Source organism: Doryrhamphus excisus, linkage group LG4, assembly GCF_037039965.1.
Source record: "Doryrhamphus excisus strain RoL-2023G ecotype Guam linkage group LG4, RoL_Dexc_Guam_v1.1, whole genome shotgun sequence".
Lineage (NCBI taxonomy): Eukaryota > Metazoa > Chordata > Actinopteri > Syngnathiformes > Syngnathidae > Doryrhamphus > Doryrhamphus excisus.
The window spans coordinates 13,793,895-13,812,269 of NC_136360.1; the positions used below are offsets into that span (position 1 = coordinate 13,793,895).

Sequence of the window (18,375 nt, forward strand, 5' to 3'; positions counted from 1 at the left end):
AAATATTAACAGTAAAAAATTGTACAGAAAAAGGCATAATTTTACAAGAATAAACTCTAAATAAAAAAATGTTGTGGCAAAGTGTTGAGAAAAAATATGTTCAAAACAAAAAAAACTCACATGGCAAATAAAACAACTAATAAAGTTGTCATAAAAATGAGATTGGGGGAAAAGTTATAATGTTACCATTATGAGCTAAAATTATAAGAAAATTCACAAAAAAACGTTATGACAAAGCCAAAATATTAAGGGAATAAAGTCATGATTATGATATTTATGAATATTTACATTGAAATAAATGGACAACTGTAATTTTACAAGAATAAAGTTTAAATATATTTTTTAAAATGTAGTCTAATGAATGTCTAATGTTTTTTTTATGTTATGGTTTTTAGTCCTAACATTTCAAGTTCAGCAGTTGTACAGACTTTGCGTAGGGCCCTCTAGTGGCCTCCGGCAGTACTACACCTCCCTTTCTTGTTTCCTTTCTCCTTGTCCTTATTCTCTCCTTTCTGCTTCCTCCTTGCAGTCTGATCAAAACTCGCCTTGGCAGTCAGCTCCTGGAGCCTGCAGGGCGGCGCTGCACCTCCTCCTGAGCCTCCTCATTCCTCCTCGTCCTCCTTGGACCTCCTCTCTTGACTCCTTTCCCCACTTTTCATGAACTCTTTTGAGGATGAGAATGTCACGCCTCCTGCTGGACTCTTTCTCCTGAGTGTTTGCATGTTTCCTGACTTCAGTGTTTGCATCGTCAGAGCTGGACTCTCGAAGGACTTTTGGGGTTATTTTTGTGTGGCTTTCAAGTCAATGCTGGTCATGTTCTTTCAAGTGACTGCAGGGCAGTTTCTTCTTTCTCTGTTTGAAACAGATCCTTTGTCTTTGCGGCTGCTAATAAAAAGCTTTTTTGTTTGGATCCTCTTTTCTTTGTGTGGTTTTTGCACATTCAGTTGATTTAATCTTTGAATTTTGTTATTAAATGGCACCCCGTCTCTTGTGTACAGGACGTCGATGCCGCCGCAGCCCACCTTCGGCTCCAGTTCGCCGACGCACGGCAAAGTCAACAAGCTACCATCAGTCAGCCAGCTCATCAACCCCCAGCAGCGCAACACGCTCACTCCGTCCAGCATGTCTGGAGGCCTGACTGACAGTAAGTGTGCCCCCAATTCCTCCTACATGGGTCAGTCCAACCACGCCTCCCTTCCCTCGCACCCCGCCCACTTTAAAAACAAACTTCCTCCTCAAAAAAGGTCATCTTTCCATGCCCCATGATGTGTCATGTTGAGCGTAAATGTCTGCACGCACACCCCCCCCCCAACTCCCCGCACAGTCAGACTTCCAAAGTAAAATAAAGCAGAAAGGCTGACCGCCGCTCCTTTTGTCTCTGCAGTGACTCCCATGATGGGCACTCACATCCCCATGAGCGCTGACATGAGTTCACTCAGCCCCACTCACGCCCTGCAGCCCCAGCTGCCCCTGGTGCCCTCCTCACACTGTACCCCCCCTCCTCCATACCCCATGGACAGCAGCATCTCCAGGTACCTGCCCACCTCGTGCAGCCACGTGCCCGCATGACACAACGTTCTACCTCAAACTAAAGCGTTAGTCTGCATTTTTTGGAGGAAAATAAATATTTTCAACTTAAATCACAAGATTTTTACCAATGCATGGATGAAGCGTACATCTTTCTATTTATTTATGATGAGTGGGCCCGGGCCGTTGCTTGACAATTACAATGGTAGGGGCCATTGATAAAAGCCTGATGGTTTTTGATTGATGTTTTGTAGTAATACAAATACAGGGGAAGCTAGGAGACCCCTGTAATAGTATCACCATCAGAACGCTGGACACACTTTTATGTTCACTAAATTTGTTCAGTTCAATTTGTTTAGTGACACTAGAGAAAGTTAGTACGTGCCCCATGAACATGTCCTGTGGGACAAAAACAAGCTCCAAACTAACCATTTTCCTTGTTTATTTGAAAAACACAATGTCACAAGGTAGCCTGTCCAGAAAGTAGCCACTAAAGTTTCTTATTGGATAAAGTGCAGCATTAAGTTTCAGCTTGTAGACCTGTTCCCCATCTAAGCCAAGTTTTCATGTTTCACCGGGAAGGCCTAGCGTTCATAAACAGAGGAGCACAGAAGAGACTTTTCAAAAGATTTCGCTAGCCCGTCTGGGCTGCACTATATTTGTTTGCTGCGTAGAACGACAATATTAATGACAGTCATCCCTCTCGGTATCACCATTTTCCAATTTCACGGTTCACGCTGGTGTTTTTCATAAATATATTATTAAAATATGTTGTTTTGTGGTTGAACAAAACATATTATTGGCATGTTATTGTTGTAGCCGTAACCCACGGCAAGTGAAAACTCAACTCTAAACCCCATGACGTCACAACCTGTCCAACACCGGAACACGTTTATAGCAACACACACCAACATCAGTCCTATGTATGTGTTACCCCCACGCTCACACTGGATCCATCACAGCCGCCGCAAGCATTCCATAAGATCGAAATGCCTGTTGTAGGCTCACACCAGCTCCATGCGGCGCCGCTTCGTCTGCGTCAGCCGTATGGCAAGACTGAAAGAATCCGTTCAGGTTCGAAATTTTTTTACGGTGCCACAGATGTCGGACACTAGTCAATTTAATAATAATAAAGATGGCTACCACCTGAAACTCATGCAAGTCGTGTAGTCTGTAATACACATTATTTCACAGCACCAAAAAAAAAACACTGAAAATCTAGGACACTGCGGCTTTGCAGGCAAATATGGTTATTGTTTACAAGAACTTCCTGTATACAAGGCTAGTTATCGCATTTACATCTGCTCACAGTGCCTACAGTGTGAGTGGCACTTTCGGCAAGACGGATTGGATCAGGACTGTTGCTGGTTCAGGCATTTTTGCTCCAAAAATGAAGTTCCTCTCAAGTTTAAAGCTTTCATTGCAAAGAGGGACCACGAAAAAATAAACAGCAACAGGAGAATAATGGAATAATTCTTACCATGATGGCTTCAATTAGAGTATAGTTGGTTGGACCCAGCATGGCATTATCTGTTGGAAGGAAGTAGAGTTGGGCTGCTGATGAAATGTTCAACTTAGTTCCACTTTCTCTATTTTGCCACTTGGCTAACAGTAACTTCGCCAAATATCTTTCCTGCTGGCGGCCGTTCAGATGATTTTCTGCTGTGCAGTATACCTTCCAGATTGCATGTTTGCAATTCAACAAAAACAAAGTTTCTGTATATCTGCTTTGGATCCAAGCCTGGTCTAATGGGAGTTGCTGTGACGGTTACCGTAAAGAACCGTATCGCACAGGAAATCACAGACTTTCAGAAACTGTTGCAATGAGTTTGCTCGTTGAAGATACTTAAAAATAGCACTGCACATCCAGCAGCTGAAGCTTTGTGATGTTCCGGGTTTTCGAGAAAGCATTAGCGTTGAAAACGATGCCGTGTAGCCACAGACTAACATGAATGTTGTGTTTCCATCAGCTTCCTCCTTCGTCTGGGCTGCGCAGGCTGCTTGGATTACTTCACAGCACAGGGTCTAACCAACATCTACCAGATTGAGAACTATAACATGGAGGTGAGCCCCCCCCAGCCGTCCCACACAGGAACAGAGCCCTCCTCGCCCCAGCGACCCCCCCCTCACTAACCTGTGTAATGACCACTAGGACCTGTCGCGGCTGAAGATCCCCATCGAGTTCCAGCACATCATCTGGAAGGGCATCCTGGAGCACCGGCAGGCCATGGACTTCTCCCCCCCGCCCCACATCGTACGCACCACCAGCGGGGCGTCCACCGTCAGCGTGGGCTCCTCGGAGGCGCGCGGCGAGCGCGTCATCGACGCCGTGCGCTTCACCTTGCGCCAGACCATCTCCTTCCCCCAGCGGGACGACTGGTCCGACTTCTCCTTCGACTTGGACTCGCGTCGCAACAAGCAGCAGCGCATCAAGGAGGAGGGCGAGTAGGACCGTCGCCGCCGCTCGTAGTGCAAGTAGAGCTCACGTAGACGTGCACTTATACTTCTTCACGCCGGCTGTGCTACTTGTTGAGAGCACTTACTAATGTTAAGAGGGTTTCAAGTTTGTGTCAAGTGTTTCACCACACGTTTCATTTCAACGTTTGCTGATACAAAGTATTATTTTTAAGTCGCACCCATTTGGTCCTGATCCAGCTTCTATATTTAGCTCACGTGACGCCACATATAGGCGCAGTGATGTACAGGAACAGCAGGTCTCATGTTGCATTTCAGTTATTTTTAAGTATTTCTTTTATGTTTTGGTTGAGGATTATTTCACTAAATAGCAGGCCGCAACCTTTTTTTTTTAATGTACATACATGTTGTATAGTTCCTTTCCCCTCAAACCTAAAAACAATGCAGGATTGTCATCAGGAACTCAAATTAAAGGTTTGCATACAATGGCGTTGGCCAGAAAACAAAGAACAGCTGCATGTTCCTATTTTTGTACAATGTTTTGTAAATATGTCGCAATATGCCGAGGCTATTTTGATATAAATCCAAAATAAATATCCACACTTCCTGAATAATCCACTGTGTCGTGTCTTATTATGGGCCTCGAATGAGCGCAATGAAGCTCATTTTATTGTTTTGGGGCTACTTGCCATGCAAAAGCAACCTCCATTGCTGCAACGCAATGCAGCCCATTTCAGATGGGCCTGCAACCTTCCAATACTGCAAAGCAATGCAGTCCATTTCATTTTATGGGCCTGCTTGTGGTGCAATAGCAACTTCTAATGCTGCAAAGCCATGAAGCCCATTTCATATGGGCCTGCAACTTTACAATGCTGCAAGGCAATAAAGCCAATTTCATTGTTATGGGCCTGGCTGTGGTGCAATAGCAACTTCTAATGCTGCAAAGCAACAAAGCCCATTTCATATGGGCCTGCAACTTTGCAATGCTGCACGGCAATGAAGCCAATTTCATTGTTATGGGCCTGGTTGTGGTGCAATAGCAACTTCTAATGCTGCAAAGCAATGATGCCCATTTCATATGGGCCTGCAACTTTGCAATGCTGCAAGGCAATGAAGCCAATTTCATTGTTATGGACCTGGTTGTGGTGCAATAGCAACTTCTAATTCTGCAATGCAATGACGCCCATTTCTTATGGGCCTGCAACCTTCCAATACTACAAAGCAATGCAGCCCATTTCATTTTATGGGCCTGCTTGTGGTGGAATAGAAACTAATGCTGCAAAGCAATGAAGACAATTTCATTGTTATGGGCCTGCTTGTGGTGCAATAGCAACTTCTAATGCTGCACATCAATGCAGCCCATTTCACTTTATGGGCCTGCTTGTGGTGCAATAGCAACTTCTAATGCTGCAAAGCAATGAAGCCCATTTCATATGGGCCTGTAACTTTCCAATACTGCAAAGCAATGCAGCCCATATCATTTTATGGGCCCGCTTGTGGTGCAATAGCAACTTCTAATGCTGCAAAGCAATGCAGCCCATTTCATTATGGGCCTGCAACCTCCAAGGTTGCAAAGAGATGCAGCTAATTTTATTATTACGGGCCTGCTTGCAACAGACTAGCATAAAAAAACACACCACCATGTATAAATTTTGCCCACGTTAAGTCACTATTATATCTTTGTGATGAATTTTGGTCACATCGTGCAAAGAACTCCCACACGATACACCACTAGATTTGACTTGACGTGATCAATTTCCATTTACGTGTTGCAACATTCTTTGTAAGCATGGCAGCACATGATATAGAATGACATTTCCTTTATAGATACATACATCCAAAAATGCTATCTGTCAGCATGCTAGCTATTTATTTGTTAGCATTTTTATTTCTTTGATATGCAAAATATCAATGTGATATGCAAAATGTCAAGTGCGGTACAAGGATAACATTTCCGTGTTGATGGCGTATTCCCCAGATTAAATAGTTTTAAAAAATGTTAAGCCACCAAGTTGGTAAAAAAAATGTCAGGCCAATGTTAGCCACATTCAAAATTTCCATTACAGTTTTACAAAAGTTCTTCTCTTTGTTTCATCCACAGACAAGACACGAAATAGGGGACACCCGCTACAAGGCTGCTCTATAAAAAGTCTGTTTCTAATATTCTGACCCTTTAAAATCAGCGCATGTACTGTAAATGCAGCCACAACAATAGCAAACATTTTCAAAGAGTACCTTTCTTGGTTGAGGCAGAATTTCAGGCAAGTGTACCGAATGAAGTGTCCAGTGAGCGTTACACGTACAGCTCCAACACAGTCGACCTTTCACCTTGCAGTGAGCCTGCCGTGAGCAAACAGCCAAAAACAAGATGTGTCAGCGTTGATTTTATTCGCTTCATCGTTGAAGCCGTCAAAGTCAGGAGTCTCGACTTCCTACAAATATTTCACCTGAGTGCAAAAGTCATTCTTTGAAGTTCACTTTTAATAACACTATGTACACATGATTGTTAGCAAGTCAACTTTACTCCACTTCCATGGTCTGAACGGCCTCGGGCGCGTCCTCCAGCTTGACGGCAGTGATGGCCTGCTGCGCCAGCACGTAGTTGACCACCTGCATGATGCCGTGATCGGACAGCGTCGCCACCGAACCGTCGGCCACCTGCACCGCCTCCACGGCATCCATGGCCTCCACCGTCTCCTCCGTGATGAGAACAGTCTCGATCTCCTCGGAGGGTGACGGCTGCGCAAGGCGCAGCTCGGGCGGCAGATCAGACGGCAGGATGCTGACGGCGTGCTCCACCTGTGTGCCCTGGTTGTGGAACTGCAGCGTGTCCTTCTCCAGCATGATCTTGCCCGGCAGGCTGTCCACGTGGTGCTTGGTCATGTGGCGGCGCAGCGTGCGGGCATCGATGTGGCCCTCCTGGCAGATCGGGCACACGTACGGACGCTCGCCTGTGTGCGTCCGCACATGGCGCTTGAGGGAGCGGGCGTCAGCCCACGCCACGCCGCATGTCACGCACTCAAACGGCTTTATACCTTAAAAAAAAAAAGTAGTGCTCACATGACTGAATTCTGATTCAATTTACAACTATAAGCATCTCTATTTATCCAACTGAAATGTTATATAATATGTATGGTAATCACACCTTGTTCTTCAAATGTCATGGCTTCACTATCACGGTTTTTCAAAAACGCATTAAAAGGTTTTAAACGGGTTTCTATTATAAATAAAGAATCCTTCACAGAAATTCACTTACCAGGTCTGGAACCAATTTAACGTGATAAAGATGGATTAAAGTACACGCAATCTGGCTCACACGCACATGAAACTTTACTCATTTAATTTTAATTTAAATTTAAAAATACAGGATTATTTTTTTTACTGTAATTATATAATTTTTACAAAATGACATGAAATATTGATTTTAATAAACATTAAAAATAAAATGTTTTATATTTAAATCATCTTTACATATATTTCAATTGTCTGAATTTTAAATATAAAATGTGTATAAGATTACAATATACAATATTATACAGTTTCTGATTTTATATATGCTTATTCTATATTTTAAAATATTTTTAATTTATTATGTAATTTAAAAAGTGATAAAATAAGTAAATAAACACTTATTTTACTAAGCTAATGAATATAATTAAAATCTAAAAACTTTTTTTTAAGTGCCAAATCTATTTGTGGCAGTCAGAATAACTACACTGGATTTAAAATTTAATTCAGTCATTCATTTATTAATTTTCTTATCCTAAGGAGGGTCGTGGGCGTTATTAAGTTACTTCAAAGCAATACAAAAAAGTTTTCCTTTTAAGTTTGCAGTTTCAACTCCACAAATAAATTAAGGGTCATTAAATAACGGTAGAGTGGTTAGCGCGCAGATCAGGGTTCAATGCCACCCTCGGCCATCTCTGTGTGGAGTTTGCATGTTCTCCCCGCGCATGCGTGGGTTTTCTCCGGGTACTCCGGTTTCCTCCCACATTCCAAAAACATGCTAGGTTAATTGGTGACTCCAAATTGTCCATAGGTATGAATGTGAGTGTGAATGGTTGTTTGTCTATATGTGCCCTGTGATTGGCTGGCCACCAGTCCAGGGTGGACCCTGTCTTTTGCCCGAAGACAGCTGGGATAGGCTTCAGCACCCCCGCGACCCTCGTGAGGAAAAGCAGTAGAAAATGAATGAATGGACGTCGCATTCATGACGTGGAGAGGACGTTACGTGGGGTGGAGTTGCGTACACACATTTGGTCACCAAGTCAAGCAGTGTTAATGTGTGCGTTAGGTCAGAATATTTTTGTCCGTACACACATTTTGGGTGTAACACAGATTGAGTCAGATTTCCATGCACGGTTTTTACTGCCAGAGAATAAGAACAGTAACAGAGGAATCAGTCTTGCAAACTATATGGCTATATTTAACGAGTAATCAGACGCCTCTAATTTCCCTTTTCAAAAAAGCAACTCATAACAAATCTGGTGAAAAGACCTAACTGACTGATATGAAAGCATGTACGGCTCATCTCAACCATCTAAAAGCACTCTCACGCGGCTCAGTTTGTGGCATTAAAGAAAAAAGTTGTTGACAGTACGAGTCAGTCCTGCAACGCCTTCTTATTTTCTGGCAGGTGAGGTGTGCATGAGGTGTGTTAAGAAGCAGACTTACGATGCCATCTACTGTACAGTGTTGGAACGACAAGCTCCATTCAGATCTACAAAGTGTCCAGAGAAGAATATGATGGCCTCACCTTGGTGGGTGTTCATGTGGCGTCTGTACTCCCTGAGCTGGGCAAACTTCCTGCCGCAATGCTCGCACTGGCGCTCCAGGTTCTGCTTGACGCGGCCCTTCTTGCCGTGCGTGGCCTTCTTGACGTGCCTCCTGAAGAGCGCCTTCTCCAGGAACTCCTTCCCGCACACATTACACCTGAGGAAGAGGAGGAGGAGAGGGTGTGGCATCAGCGCGGAAGAGATGTCACCTGCAGGCGGCGCCCGTGGCGTGACTCACTTGTAGGGCTCCACCACGCTGTGCGACTTGACGTGAGAGTACCAGTCCTTCTTCCAGCTGTAGCACTTGCCGCACACCTGGCACTGGAAGGGCTTGAGGTCCAAGTGCTTGTTCATGTGCTGCTGCAGGTCTTTGGCCTCGAAGAAGCGCTTCTCGCAACTGCGGGAGAGATATGGAAGCGGAGTCAGTGTCTATACTGGGGAGGATGCGGCGTGGGATGTGACACTCACTGGGAACAAGCGAAGGCGCGGACATCTGGTTTGGGTTTGTGCTTCTTGAGGTGTTTGCACAGCGCCGAGGCTCGGTGGAAGGTTGCTCCGCATGTGTTGCACAGGTACTTGGACTCACCTGGAGAAAACAAGAGTCGCAGGTTAGTGTGCAGCTGGAGGTTCCTCTCCAAAGCAGGTGCGTGGCGTTTGGGACCTGTGTGCAGGCTCGTGTGCTCCTCCATGCTGCGCTTGCTGACAAAGGACTTGTTGCAGTACTGACACTGGAACTGCTTGGTGACGTCGTGCAGCACGCGGTGCATCTTCAGGTTGTACTTGTGGGCGAAGGTCTTGCCGCACACCTTGCACGAGTGCGGCCGCACGCCCGTGTGCTGCAGCATGTGCAGGTTGAGCGAGTAGAGCCTCGGCAGGGTCTTGCCGCAGATGTCGCACACAAACTTGCGCGTGCTGCGTGGCTGCAAGGTCTTTTCACCCAGGTTGTCGCACTCCTCGGCCGACGCTTTAGCGGCGTTGACCGTTCGCTGGGTGCTCTTCTGCTTGTGGCGGGCCAGGTGGGCTCGCAGCGAGGTGGCGTACTGGAAGTCTTTGTTGCAAAGCTGCGAGACACAAACACTTTGATGAAGACTTTTGGTTTTTCCCAAGCGGGGCAGTGAATGGGATGCTTACACTGCACTTGTATCCTCGCGCTTTGTCGTGCTTCATGGCGTGCATGATGAGAGCGTAGCGTCGAGGGAACGACACGCCGCACTCGACGCAAGTGTACACTGCCTCCCCGCCGCCGTCTGTCGGGGCCTTGTCCTGCTCGTCTTGCGCAACCTCTGGTTCCGTCGACTTGCCGGCAGCATCATCCGAGCACACACCCTCAACCAGAGTGCTCTCGGATTCTGGTGCCGCCACAGAATCGGGATGTTCTTCTGCCGAGTTCTCCACCGGCTGCTTTGGAGGGCGCCCCCTCTTCCCGGACCTCGGGCCCACCTACACAAAATGTGTGGACTTTAGAGTGAGCATGTACTGTTGCAAAAAGTACTCACAGCACTGCCATTAAAAAAGCGACAGAAGAAAAATTACCACAAAGTTCTAAACATATTTGTTTTCTTTTCCCTATTTTTCCTCACATCATTACATCGCACCCCTCCACGCCACAAATACATTGCAGTCCTGTGGAAACACTTGACTCATTATAATAAGCTTCCTAACAGAAATAACACATTAATAAGCCTTTTAAAGTCTTCCCTGACTTGGATGTCTTTACCTTTGGGGTGGGGGTCGACGGGGGGGTTGTGACATTCTTTCCCTCCTCGTCATCCTCCAGGCCCATATGCAAGCGAGCATAGCCCCCCTCTGCGATGGAGCGATGGCGCAGGCGCCTTTTGTTGAAGTCAGACATCGCTTCTGGCTTGTCTCCATCAGCAGAGAGTTCCTCCTCTTCTTCTCTCACCTCGTCTTCCTCCTCCTGCGGCACATACACCTCCACCTCCACCTCCATCTCCTTTCTCACCTTGGCCGGCCGTCCACGTTTACGTTTCTGGGGAGGAGGAGCGAGCTGGTCTGGTGCTGGTGCCAACATCTCGGTGCCCGAGCCTTCCTCTGCTGCCGGGGTGTGTACCTCGGGTGGGGTGACGGCAGACGGGGTGACTTCTGAGGGCTTGGCTTGGTCCGCCTCCACCTTTAAAAGAAAGGCCTCCGCCACTGCCGCCTGTGGCTGCTCAATGGCGAGGCAGAAGGACTCGCTGCTGCCCGACTGTCCGCTGTGGGTGACCACTGTCATGGTTTCCCCGTCCTCATCCTCACGAGGGATAAGCGCCGCTTGGCTAGCGTGCGCAATTAGTGTCAGTGTTTCTCCGCCCTCACCTTCCAGCACCGTGGCGCCCTCTACCGTGTGAGCAGTGGTTGCCACAGGCTCCTCTGGGCCGGCAGGCGTCACAATGGTGAACGGCTCGCCAGCCACAGCAAGTCCCGTGTGGGTGACAACGGCGCTGCCATCGCTCTGAATAGTGACCGTGTAAGCGCCGCCTGCATCCTTAGCGTCTTGAGGAGACGCCATCGGGGTGTGGACGTCCCTTCTCTTGTACAGTTTCAGCTGCCGCTCCTCTACCTGCTTGTGTACCAGCTCGCAGATCTGCAGAACCTCTGCCATCAGGAGGTGGCGAGCCAGGTTGGCGATCTCCGCCATGATGCTGAAGTTGAAGGTGAGCGTGGACGTGTAGGCGAAGTCTAGCAGCGGCAGGAAGCTGTCTTTGGTGAAACCTGGAGGAGGGAGGGTCCACAGTGAGTCAAATGGAGCACTGGTGCCACTCAAAAATAAAAACTCACCGGCAAGGTCCACCACGGCTTCATGTGTGGTGGCGGCACCTTTCTCGAAGAAGAGCTCATTGAAGTACTCACTGCACGCCGCCATCACAGCTTTGTGCGCTCTGTACTCCTCGCCCTCGATGAGCAGCGTGATGTCACAGAATTTATTGTCGAGACGCTGCTGGTTGAGCTTGGCCAACACCGTTTGTCCGTGTTGGGACAGGAACTGACTCACCTCACCTGTGCTGTTCACCTGGAAGACAATAACTGAATGATTGGTCGATTTCCCCCACATTTCCGTATGAAAAGACACAAAATACCCAATTTTTCTTACAAAGACCAGCTCCTGCTTCTTTGTCAGCTTGGATCTGTGCTGATCGGCCGGGTCCATAAAAAACAGGCCATCATCGAAGTCTTCTTCTTCTTCTTCCTCCCCGTCCTCATCGGCGACCTTGCGCTTCGTTGGGCGGCCAAACATTCCCCGCCCTGGTCCTTCATCTGTGCTCCGCCGATGCACACAGTCACCACACTCTCGGATGTAGTCCTTCACATGCTTCAGGATACCTTAAGATGTCAGAAACAGGAAGAATAAAAAAATCTGATAATTTCATAATATGCATGTATATATCTGTACAAACTACTGTATGAGTTGCTGGCGCCAGCATCATTCAGTTATGAATAAGGACAGTGCTGAAAGTCCTCCCACCTTGCCCCAGAGGAGCAGGCCCCACTATTCGAACAGCACTGTTTTATAGGTGCTTTATTGTATAGTATATATTGCATCAAGAATAATGATGGCACTGAATAATAATTGTATTAAAATAATAAAATGTTCTCAAAGTGTGGCATATTGCTTTTACAATTAAGGAAAATGTTGATTTTCCCGAGTCTCAAGTACAGCTACAACAAGCACAACAGATACATGCGCGTTACCTCGACTGGCCACAAGATGGCGTCAGCCTGTGCCGCTGTGACGACAAGTTGCCTCCATGTAACAAGCAAGCATGACGTTTTCATCCTCGTAGCAATAACTGGCCTTTTAGATGGTTCCGATATTTTTATAAAGCTGTAGCTGCGGGTCTTACCTCTCCACCAGTACTTCTGAGAGATGGACTCCCAGGTGAGCTGCTGGTTGAGATGCTCCCCTCCTTCGAGGATGTGCGACTGGTTGATCAGTTCCTTCCTGCGGCTGTCCTGCAGCACCACTTCCAGCTCCGCGAATGCATCCTGGCCCTTCCGCCGACGTTGGTAGAACAAAGTCCCGTCCCGCACCACATAGCAGGCCGCCGCCTTGCGGATCTTCCTCTTGGTGTTTCCCGGAGTGCCCGGGGCGTAAGGTTCGTGCTCATCCGTCAGATAACGAATGATGGCCAAGTAGCTTTCTTCACACGACATGTTTCTACGCGGACCGTGCTAACTTTGGCTTTTATCGCCACTCTCCGGACCCGGAATTATTATATTATCAGATTATGCTAACATAAAACTTTAAACAAAGGCATCGTGACTATTTTTCGGAATATTTCTCAAGGTGGAACGGCAGTTTGTTAAACGTCGGAGTAGACGTGCCCGAACAGACAAAATGGCTGCTGCACCACCGGATATTGCGTCAGTGGTGGCGGAAGTGAACATCACAATAATATACCATGAGAGGGCGCCATGGTACAACGCTTGTTTTACAAACGAGCGCGAAAAGATAATGTGGTACGTTTAAGTAATGCATATAATTATACATCACTGCAAATTACAACCACAATTGTAAACATATTGTTACAGGTTAATACAGGGTTATTCAATTGGAGACGGTCGTTATTATTTTGTGTAAATGTGTAGCTAAAGTTGGCCAACTGTATCAATTTAATAAATATAATACACATGAAGTCATCAGGTAGGTAGCATTAGGTGTGTAAACATCAATTTCAGCAAGCAAAGGGATGTTTACACAGTCTACATGTTGCCAACGTGTTCATGAGAGATGGAAAACAGATCATTAGGGCCTGCTTTTACACAAACAAACAGAAGGCAAGCTAACAGATAAGTGTTAACTTCTACACACTTATCCCTTCAACAGTTTCAAGCACTTTGTATTTCCAGATAAAGTTATCTCGGATAAGTACTGAATATTGCAACTTGTCATTGACTTGGCCGCTCGTTTGAATGTTCTAATCTCACAAAGATGAGGTCAAGATAATGACTTCAATAGTTATTAGTACAAAGAACAGCTTGTTTGGAATTTTGCAGTGTACTTTAGGTTCTTCCAAGACCCTTACAGTCTTTCAGTATTTATAAAAATGTATGTTGACTTCTTCCTTATGTTAACTCTTTGACGTTTTGACTCTGTATTTTAGTTTTATACATTTACAATATTTTATGATTATAGGATGTTTATAAAACGATTGTGAGAACCATCACATTGTCTTTCATTTCATTTCATCATTTTCATTTACAAACACTAAATGTCAACAATATTTGTTGTGTAGGTAAACTTGTACATTACTTTCAATGCATTATCGGCGATGTTTACAAAAACACATATTTTCGGTGAGTTCAGGAACACGTTTTGAAGACTTTACAACAACAATCGTCATGAAGATTATACGAGAAGGTAAGCTAGGTTTATCAAAGTCTGTCTTTATTCAATCAATCAAAGATTATCTTCTGTGTTTTGACACTTGTGTACGTAAACATGTATGTTACTTTCATCAAAGCCAGTAAATGATCTGCGATGTTTACAAAAACACATACTTCAGGTGAGTTAAGGACAAAATAGATTTTCAAGTTATTAGAATGCACACTGTGTTTGATGTTTACGAAAACACCAAACTTGAAGTTACATCAATGTTTACAAAATCACACGTGTTGGAATCATCGAAGAATGACTTAATTGAAGAGTGTCTTGACACTGTCGAGGTGTACATTCATTTTCACCAAAGGCGCTTCATTATCTGCCATCTTTACAAAAATACATATTTTAGGTGACTTAAGCGCAGTCTTTAAGATGTCACGGAAAGGTACACTGTAGGTTAATTAAAGTCACAATTCATTCATTCATTTTCTACCGCTTTTTCCTCACGAGGGTCGTGGGGGGTGCTGGAGCCTATCCCAGCTGTCTTCGGGCGAGAGGCGGGGTACACCCTGGACTGGTGGCCAGCCAATCACAGGGCACATATAGACAAACAACCATTCACACTCAAATTCATACCTATGGACAATTTGGAGTCGCCAATTAACCTAGCATGTTTTTGGAATGTGGGAGGAAACCAGAGTACCCGGAGAAAACCCACGCATGCACAGGGAGAACATGCAAACTCCACACAGAATGGCCGAGGGTGGAATTGAAACCTGATCTCCTAGCTGTGACGTCTGCGCGCTAACCACTAGACCGCCGTGCCACCTAAAGTCACAATTGTATATGATAATTACAAAAACACTACACCTTAACTCCACAGTTCACTGAAAATTCTTGGAAGGAAAGAAAACAAGTTTTGTCTAAGACTGATGAATTGATGTTTGCATATAAACACGTAAGGCTGGAAAGGTCATCACTTTTGTAACATAATTTTTTCATACAGCATAAACTGTACAAGGTGTCAAGGCAAAACAATGAATTCTCTTTTGATGTTTCCAAATTGCCACAATCAGCAGTTCCAGACACATTCCACATAGCGGCTTCAGAGCTTTTGTCCTTGTTCCTCTTTTGAATGATAAGCTTGAAGCTAAAAGCAAGAAAATGGAATGAATAACAAAGTACTGTGTCATTGCTGCTCAACAGCAGAGCGGCCACTGGGGGCAGTGTATTATTGCTTTAATTTGGAAGCCATTCGTCACATTATGCACGGAGATGGGGAGGGTGTTTCATTTGTTGCTCATCCATGTGTCGCATACCAAAGCAGACAAGTCAAATATGCTTCAGTCAAAGACAAACCATGCTGATAACTCACTTGCAGGGGAGGTCATTCAGTGTTTTTTTGGCGTTTTGTCAACAGTTTTTGTCTTATTTCTTTGTGTTAGTGGTATTGTTTGATGGCACATTTGCTGTTACTGAAAGACCTTCCTGCTTTAAAACAGGAAAAGTACTTCTCTGACTGACTGTCGACTCAGCTTTTTTGTCGGGAATGTACATTAGGTCAGCGAAGCAGTAGGTCAACTACCAACAGTTTTTTTTACATACAGTCAAACCTCGGTTTTGTACACCCTAGTTTTCACATGATTCCTTTTTTGTCATAACTTTTCATTAAAATTTGGCCTCAGTTTTTGTACACTGTCTTAGTTGTCTTCGTACTGTCTTCTTCGTTGCTGCATGTAACAAACTAGTCCGTTTGCCTTGTACTGTAGTATTCTGACACATCAACTGGCCAAACGAACTGCAGCTGACTCGCTGCACTCTCTATAAAATGTATTTTTTGTTAATATTTGCGGGTTTTTGGAACAGATTGATTAGATTTGCATGTGAGTCAGTGCCTCGGTTTTGTAATGAATTAACAAGGAAAAACGAAGGTGATGCTTATATGACTAGCTTAGCTTATTATGGTCGCTACAAGGAAGTGGTTATCTCGCTAACTATCCATCTATCTGTAGAGGTTGATGTGCTCTGCTCTGTACTCTGCTCACAGTGTACAGTAGATGCTGCAAAGGGTTGACAGGTGTTCCACAGGGATCCATTTTCGGCCCAGTCCTGTTTGCTTCATTTAAGGCTGAAGCTTAGTAGTCAAGGTTGTGACAAGGTCCTGGCTAAGCCACAATACGGGTCAGTGGTGAAACGACGTGTGGGTAAGCCCCGGGGTGTGTATGCTAGCAGGAGAGAGGGTGTCCAGTTTTGTTCACGGTGTTAGCAATGTCTCCCAGGAAGTGTTTCTACGTGTGTGAGGGAAAGCTACATTTGTTTACAATTCATAATGAGGAAAACATCAGGCACAAGTGGTTATGTAGTTCCTGATTCTCTACCACCAGCAAAAGACAAATATTTTTAATCTGTCAACGGCATTTCACACTGGACTGTTTTGTGAACATGGGCCACTTTGCAGCTGGACTAGCCGACAAACTTGCTGAAGCCCTACGCCTTTCCAACATTACTTACAGTTTATATAACAGTGTCCTAACTGTGTTTATTTTGTGTCATGAAGTGGAACAAAAGCACTTGTCTGTGTAGCATTATAGAGTGTGCATACAGGGAGTGGGGTGCAGATTACAAGCTCACCAAGTCTGGAGTTGCTAACATCCATTTCCCACCACAATCAGTGGGTGTAACCAAGTTTTTTAAACACCAGTAGTCCTACAAAAAATGCTGTAGAAAACGTTAAAATGCTAAAGCTACTTGCCATTGAGCAACGTCTTGAAATAACAATAATAATTTTCTTGAGAAACATCAGACTGTCAAATCTCTACTTCTGGACCTGATACGGGATCCAACACATATGGCTGTATGTTAAAAGCAGACATTTAAAAAAAGATAAATTGTAGTTTATTATCAACTCCTATAAAGTTGGGTTCGGGAGTTATCGGGACAACACTTCTGAGCACTCGGGAGTGTGACTAACCACAGCGGAGTGGGCGTGCCTGGAGGCAGGCCGTGGGTGGAATTAATTAAAACAGACCGTTTTCACGGGAAGCATGAAATCCAAAGAAATACAACTGGAATAGGTGCAGATTCTGGAAGATTTAGCTTTCTGTGATGGTTATCGTGTGTAGCTGCTCTATAAGAGTCCACAACTCAATACAAAGTCGAGAAACAGGCATAATAGTTCCCCTTTAAGATGCTTATGGAACTGATTTGCAATCTTGAAAAAAAAAGTAATTAGTTACAGTTAGCTATAGTTACTCATAAAGACGAGGAGTCATGCATGGCTTAATACGCTCCACCGGGAGCGATAGGCATTGGGAGCACTACTAGTTACTTTCCAAAAACAGAAGTATATGAATTCGTAATACAATTCATAAATGTAATTATTTACCAGGCAAAATCATTTATGTGTTACTTTTTTGAAAAACCTCCAAATATGTAAAATAGTTCTATTCTAATTTGTTGTACTTGCAATTCTCTACCAAAACGCTAGGGGGTATTGAATGAATTGCATTAACCGTTACTGGAAAACAACGGCATTAGTCACGCTGACATTTTTAATGTCCGATTACTTTTTCCAGACAATGATGAACTCCAAATTGTGCTGCTCTTTTTCCCAGCTCGAGTGCACACTCCATATTTCCACATTTGCTCTCGCTGTGATGTACTAAAAGCATAGAGCCCCGCAAGGTCTAAATTTGCAATCTACATTTGGAATCCTTGAGCGACGTAATCTTGTTCCTGGCCTGTTACTCTAATGGCTGTCCGCTCAAGCTTAGAAGGCAGTAAAACGATCTCACGATTGCCCCAGACTCACCAGCGAGATAATGGCGTCTGCCTCTCAGAGGGCAGACCCTGCCGGGGAACTAGCTGAGCGCACACCGTTTTATCTTTTTTGATTATCAGGATCTTCCTGTGGCCAAGGCCAGCGAAAGAAGGCTGGCGACGGCCCCCGCCGTCTGCTACTGCTGCTGCTGGAGTACTTTTCCATGACACGCCAGAAGTCGTGAGAGAGCGCGAGAGAGAGAGTGGACGTGAGAAAAGAGGTTTTGTTGTGTTGATCTTTTCTCATGTGGTGGGATTTCAGCGCTGCCAGGGAAGTGGGGGGTCGTCCAACAAGCTATGCAGGTGATGTAAGAGCTCACAATGAGCTGTGCTTGTGTCATAACCGTTTTCAGTGGTTTTAATGAGTATTACTGGGATAACACATGTTTACATACAAATCCTAGTGGGATGGGAAAATACAACCCAAGTGATGGAAAACTCTATTCCTTTTACTGACTCTAGCTCTTATGAGTCACTTACTGAAATGAATCGAGCACTCGAGTCATTTGTCACAAAGCA

The 18,375-nt window shown here is 45.0% G+C and overlaps 2 protein-coding genes across 7 annotated transcripts in view; one reads left to right on the plus strand and one right to left on the minus strand.

Moving 5' to 3' along the window:
* The window catches only part of tp63 (tumor protein p63), a 55,042-nt gene extending 50,486 nt beyond the window's left edge, over positions 1–4,556 (plus strand). For 5 of the 6 annotated variants that reach the window (XM_058072875.2, XM_058072872.2, XM_058072874.2 and 2 more), the window contains 4 exons: positions 999–1,144; positions 1,385–1,532; positions 3,498–3,591; positions 3,680–4,556. In XM_058072875.2, coding sequence (XP_057928858.1) covers positions 999–1,144; positions 1,385–1,532; positions 3,498–3,591; positions 3,680–3,976 — 685 coding nt within the window. In that variant the 3' untranslated portion in view covers positions 3,977–4,556. The remainder of the gene's footprint in view (positions 1–998; positions 1,145–1,384; positions 1,533–3,497; positions 3,592–3,679) is intronic. The other variant, XM_058072879.2, reaches the window with a different exon arrangement.
* Positions 4,557–5,808: 1,252 nt separating this feature from the next.
* Positions 5,809–13,097, minus strand: zbtb11 (zinc finger and BTB domain containing 11). Its single transcript, XM_058072871.2, has 10 exons — positions 12,560–13,097; positions 11,809–12,038; positions 11,496–11,727; positions 10,435–11,429; positions 9,849–10,157; positions 9,379–9,778; positions 9,186–9,303; positions 8,956–9,114; positions 8,699–8,874; positions 5,809–6,977 (listed from the first exon to the last, which is right to left on the minus strand). The coding sequence occupies exons 1-10, from the start codon at positions 12,867–12,869 to the stop codon at positions 6,463–6,465; spliced, it is 3,444 nt and encodes a 1,147-aa protein (XP_057928854.2). The 5' UTR covers positions 12,870–13,097; the 3' UTR covers positions 5,809–6,462.
* Between the last annotated feature and the right edge of the window lie 5,278 nt (positions 13,098–18,375).

Bases quoted from the DNA above. Each gene is read 5' to 3' on its own strand.
- zbtb11 (XM_058072871.2), bottom strand. From the start codon at position 12,869: ATGTCGTGTGAAGAAAGCTACTTGGCCATCATTCGTTATCTGACGGAT. The intron at 11,430-11,495 runs GTGAGTTTTTAT...TCCCTCCTCCAG, and splicing joins AGCCGTGGTGGACCTTGCCG to GTTTCACCAAAGACAGCTTC. The intron at 9,115-9,185 runs GTGAGTGTCACA...TCTCTCCCGCAG, and splicing joins CGCGCCTTCGCTTGTTCCCA to TTGCGAGAAGCGCTTCTTCG.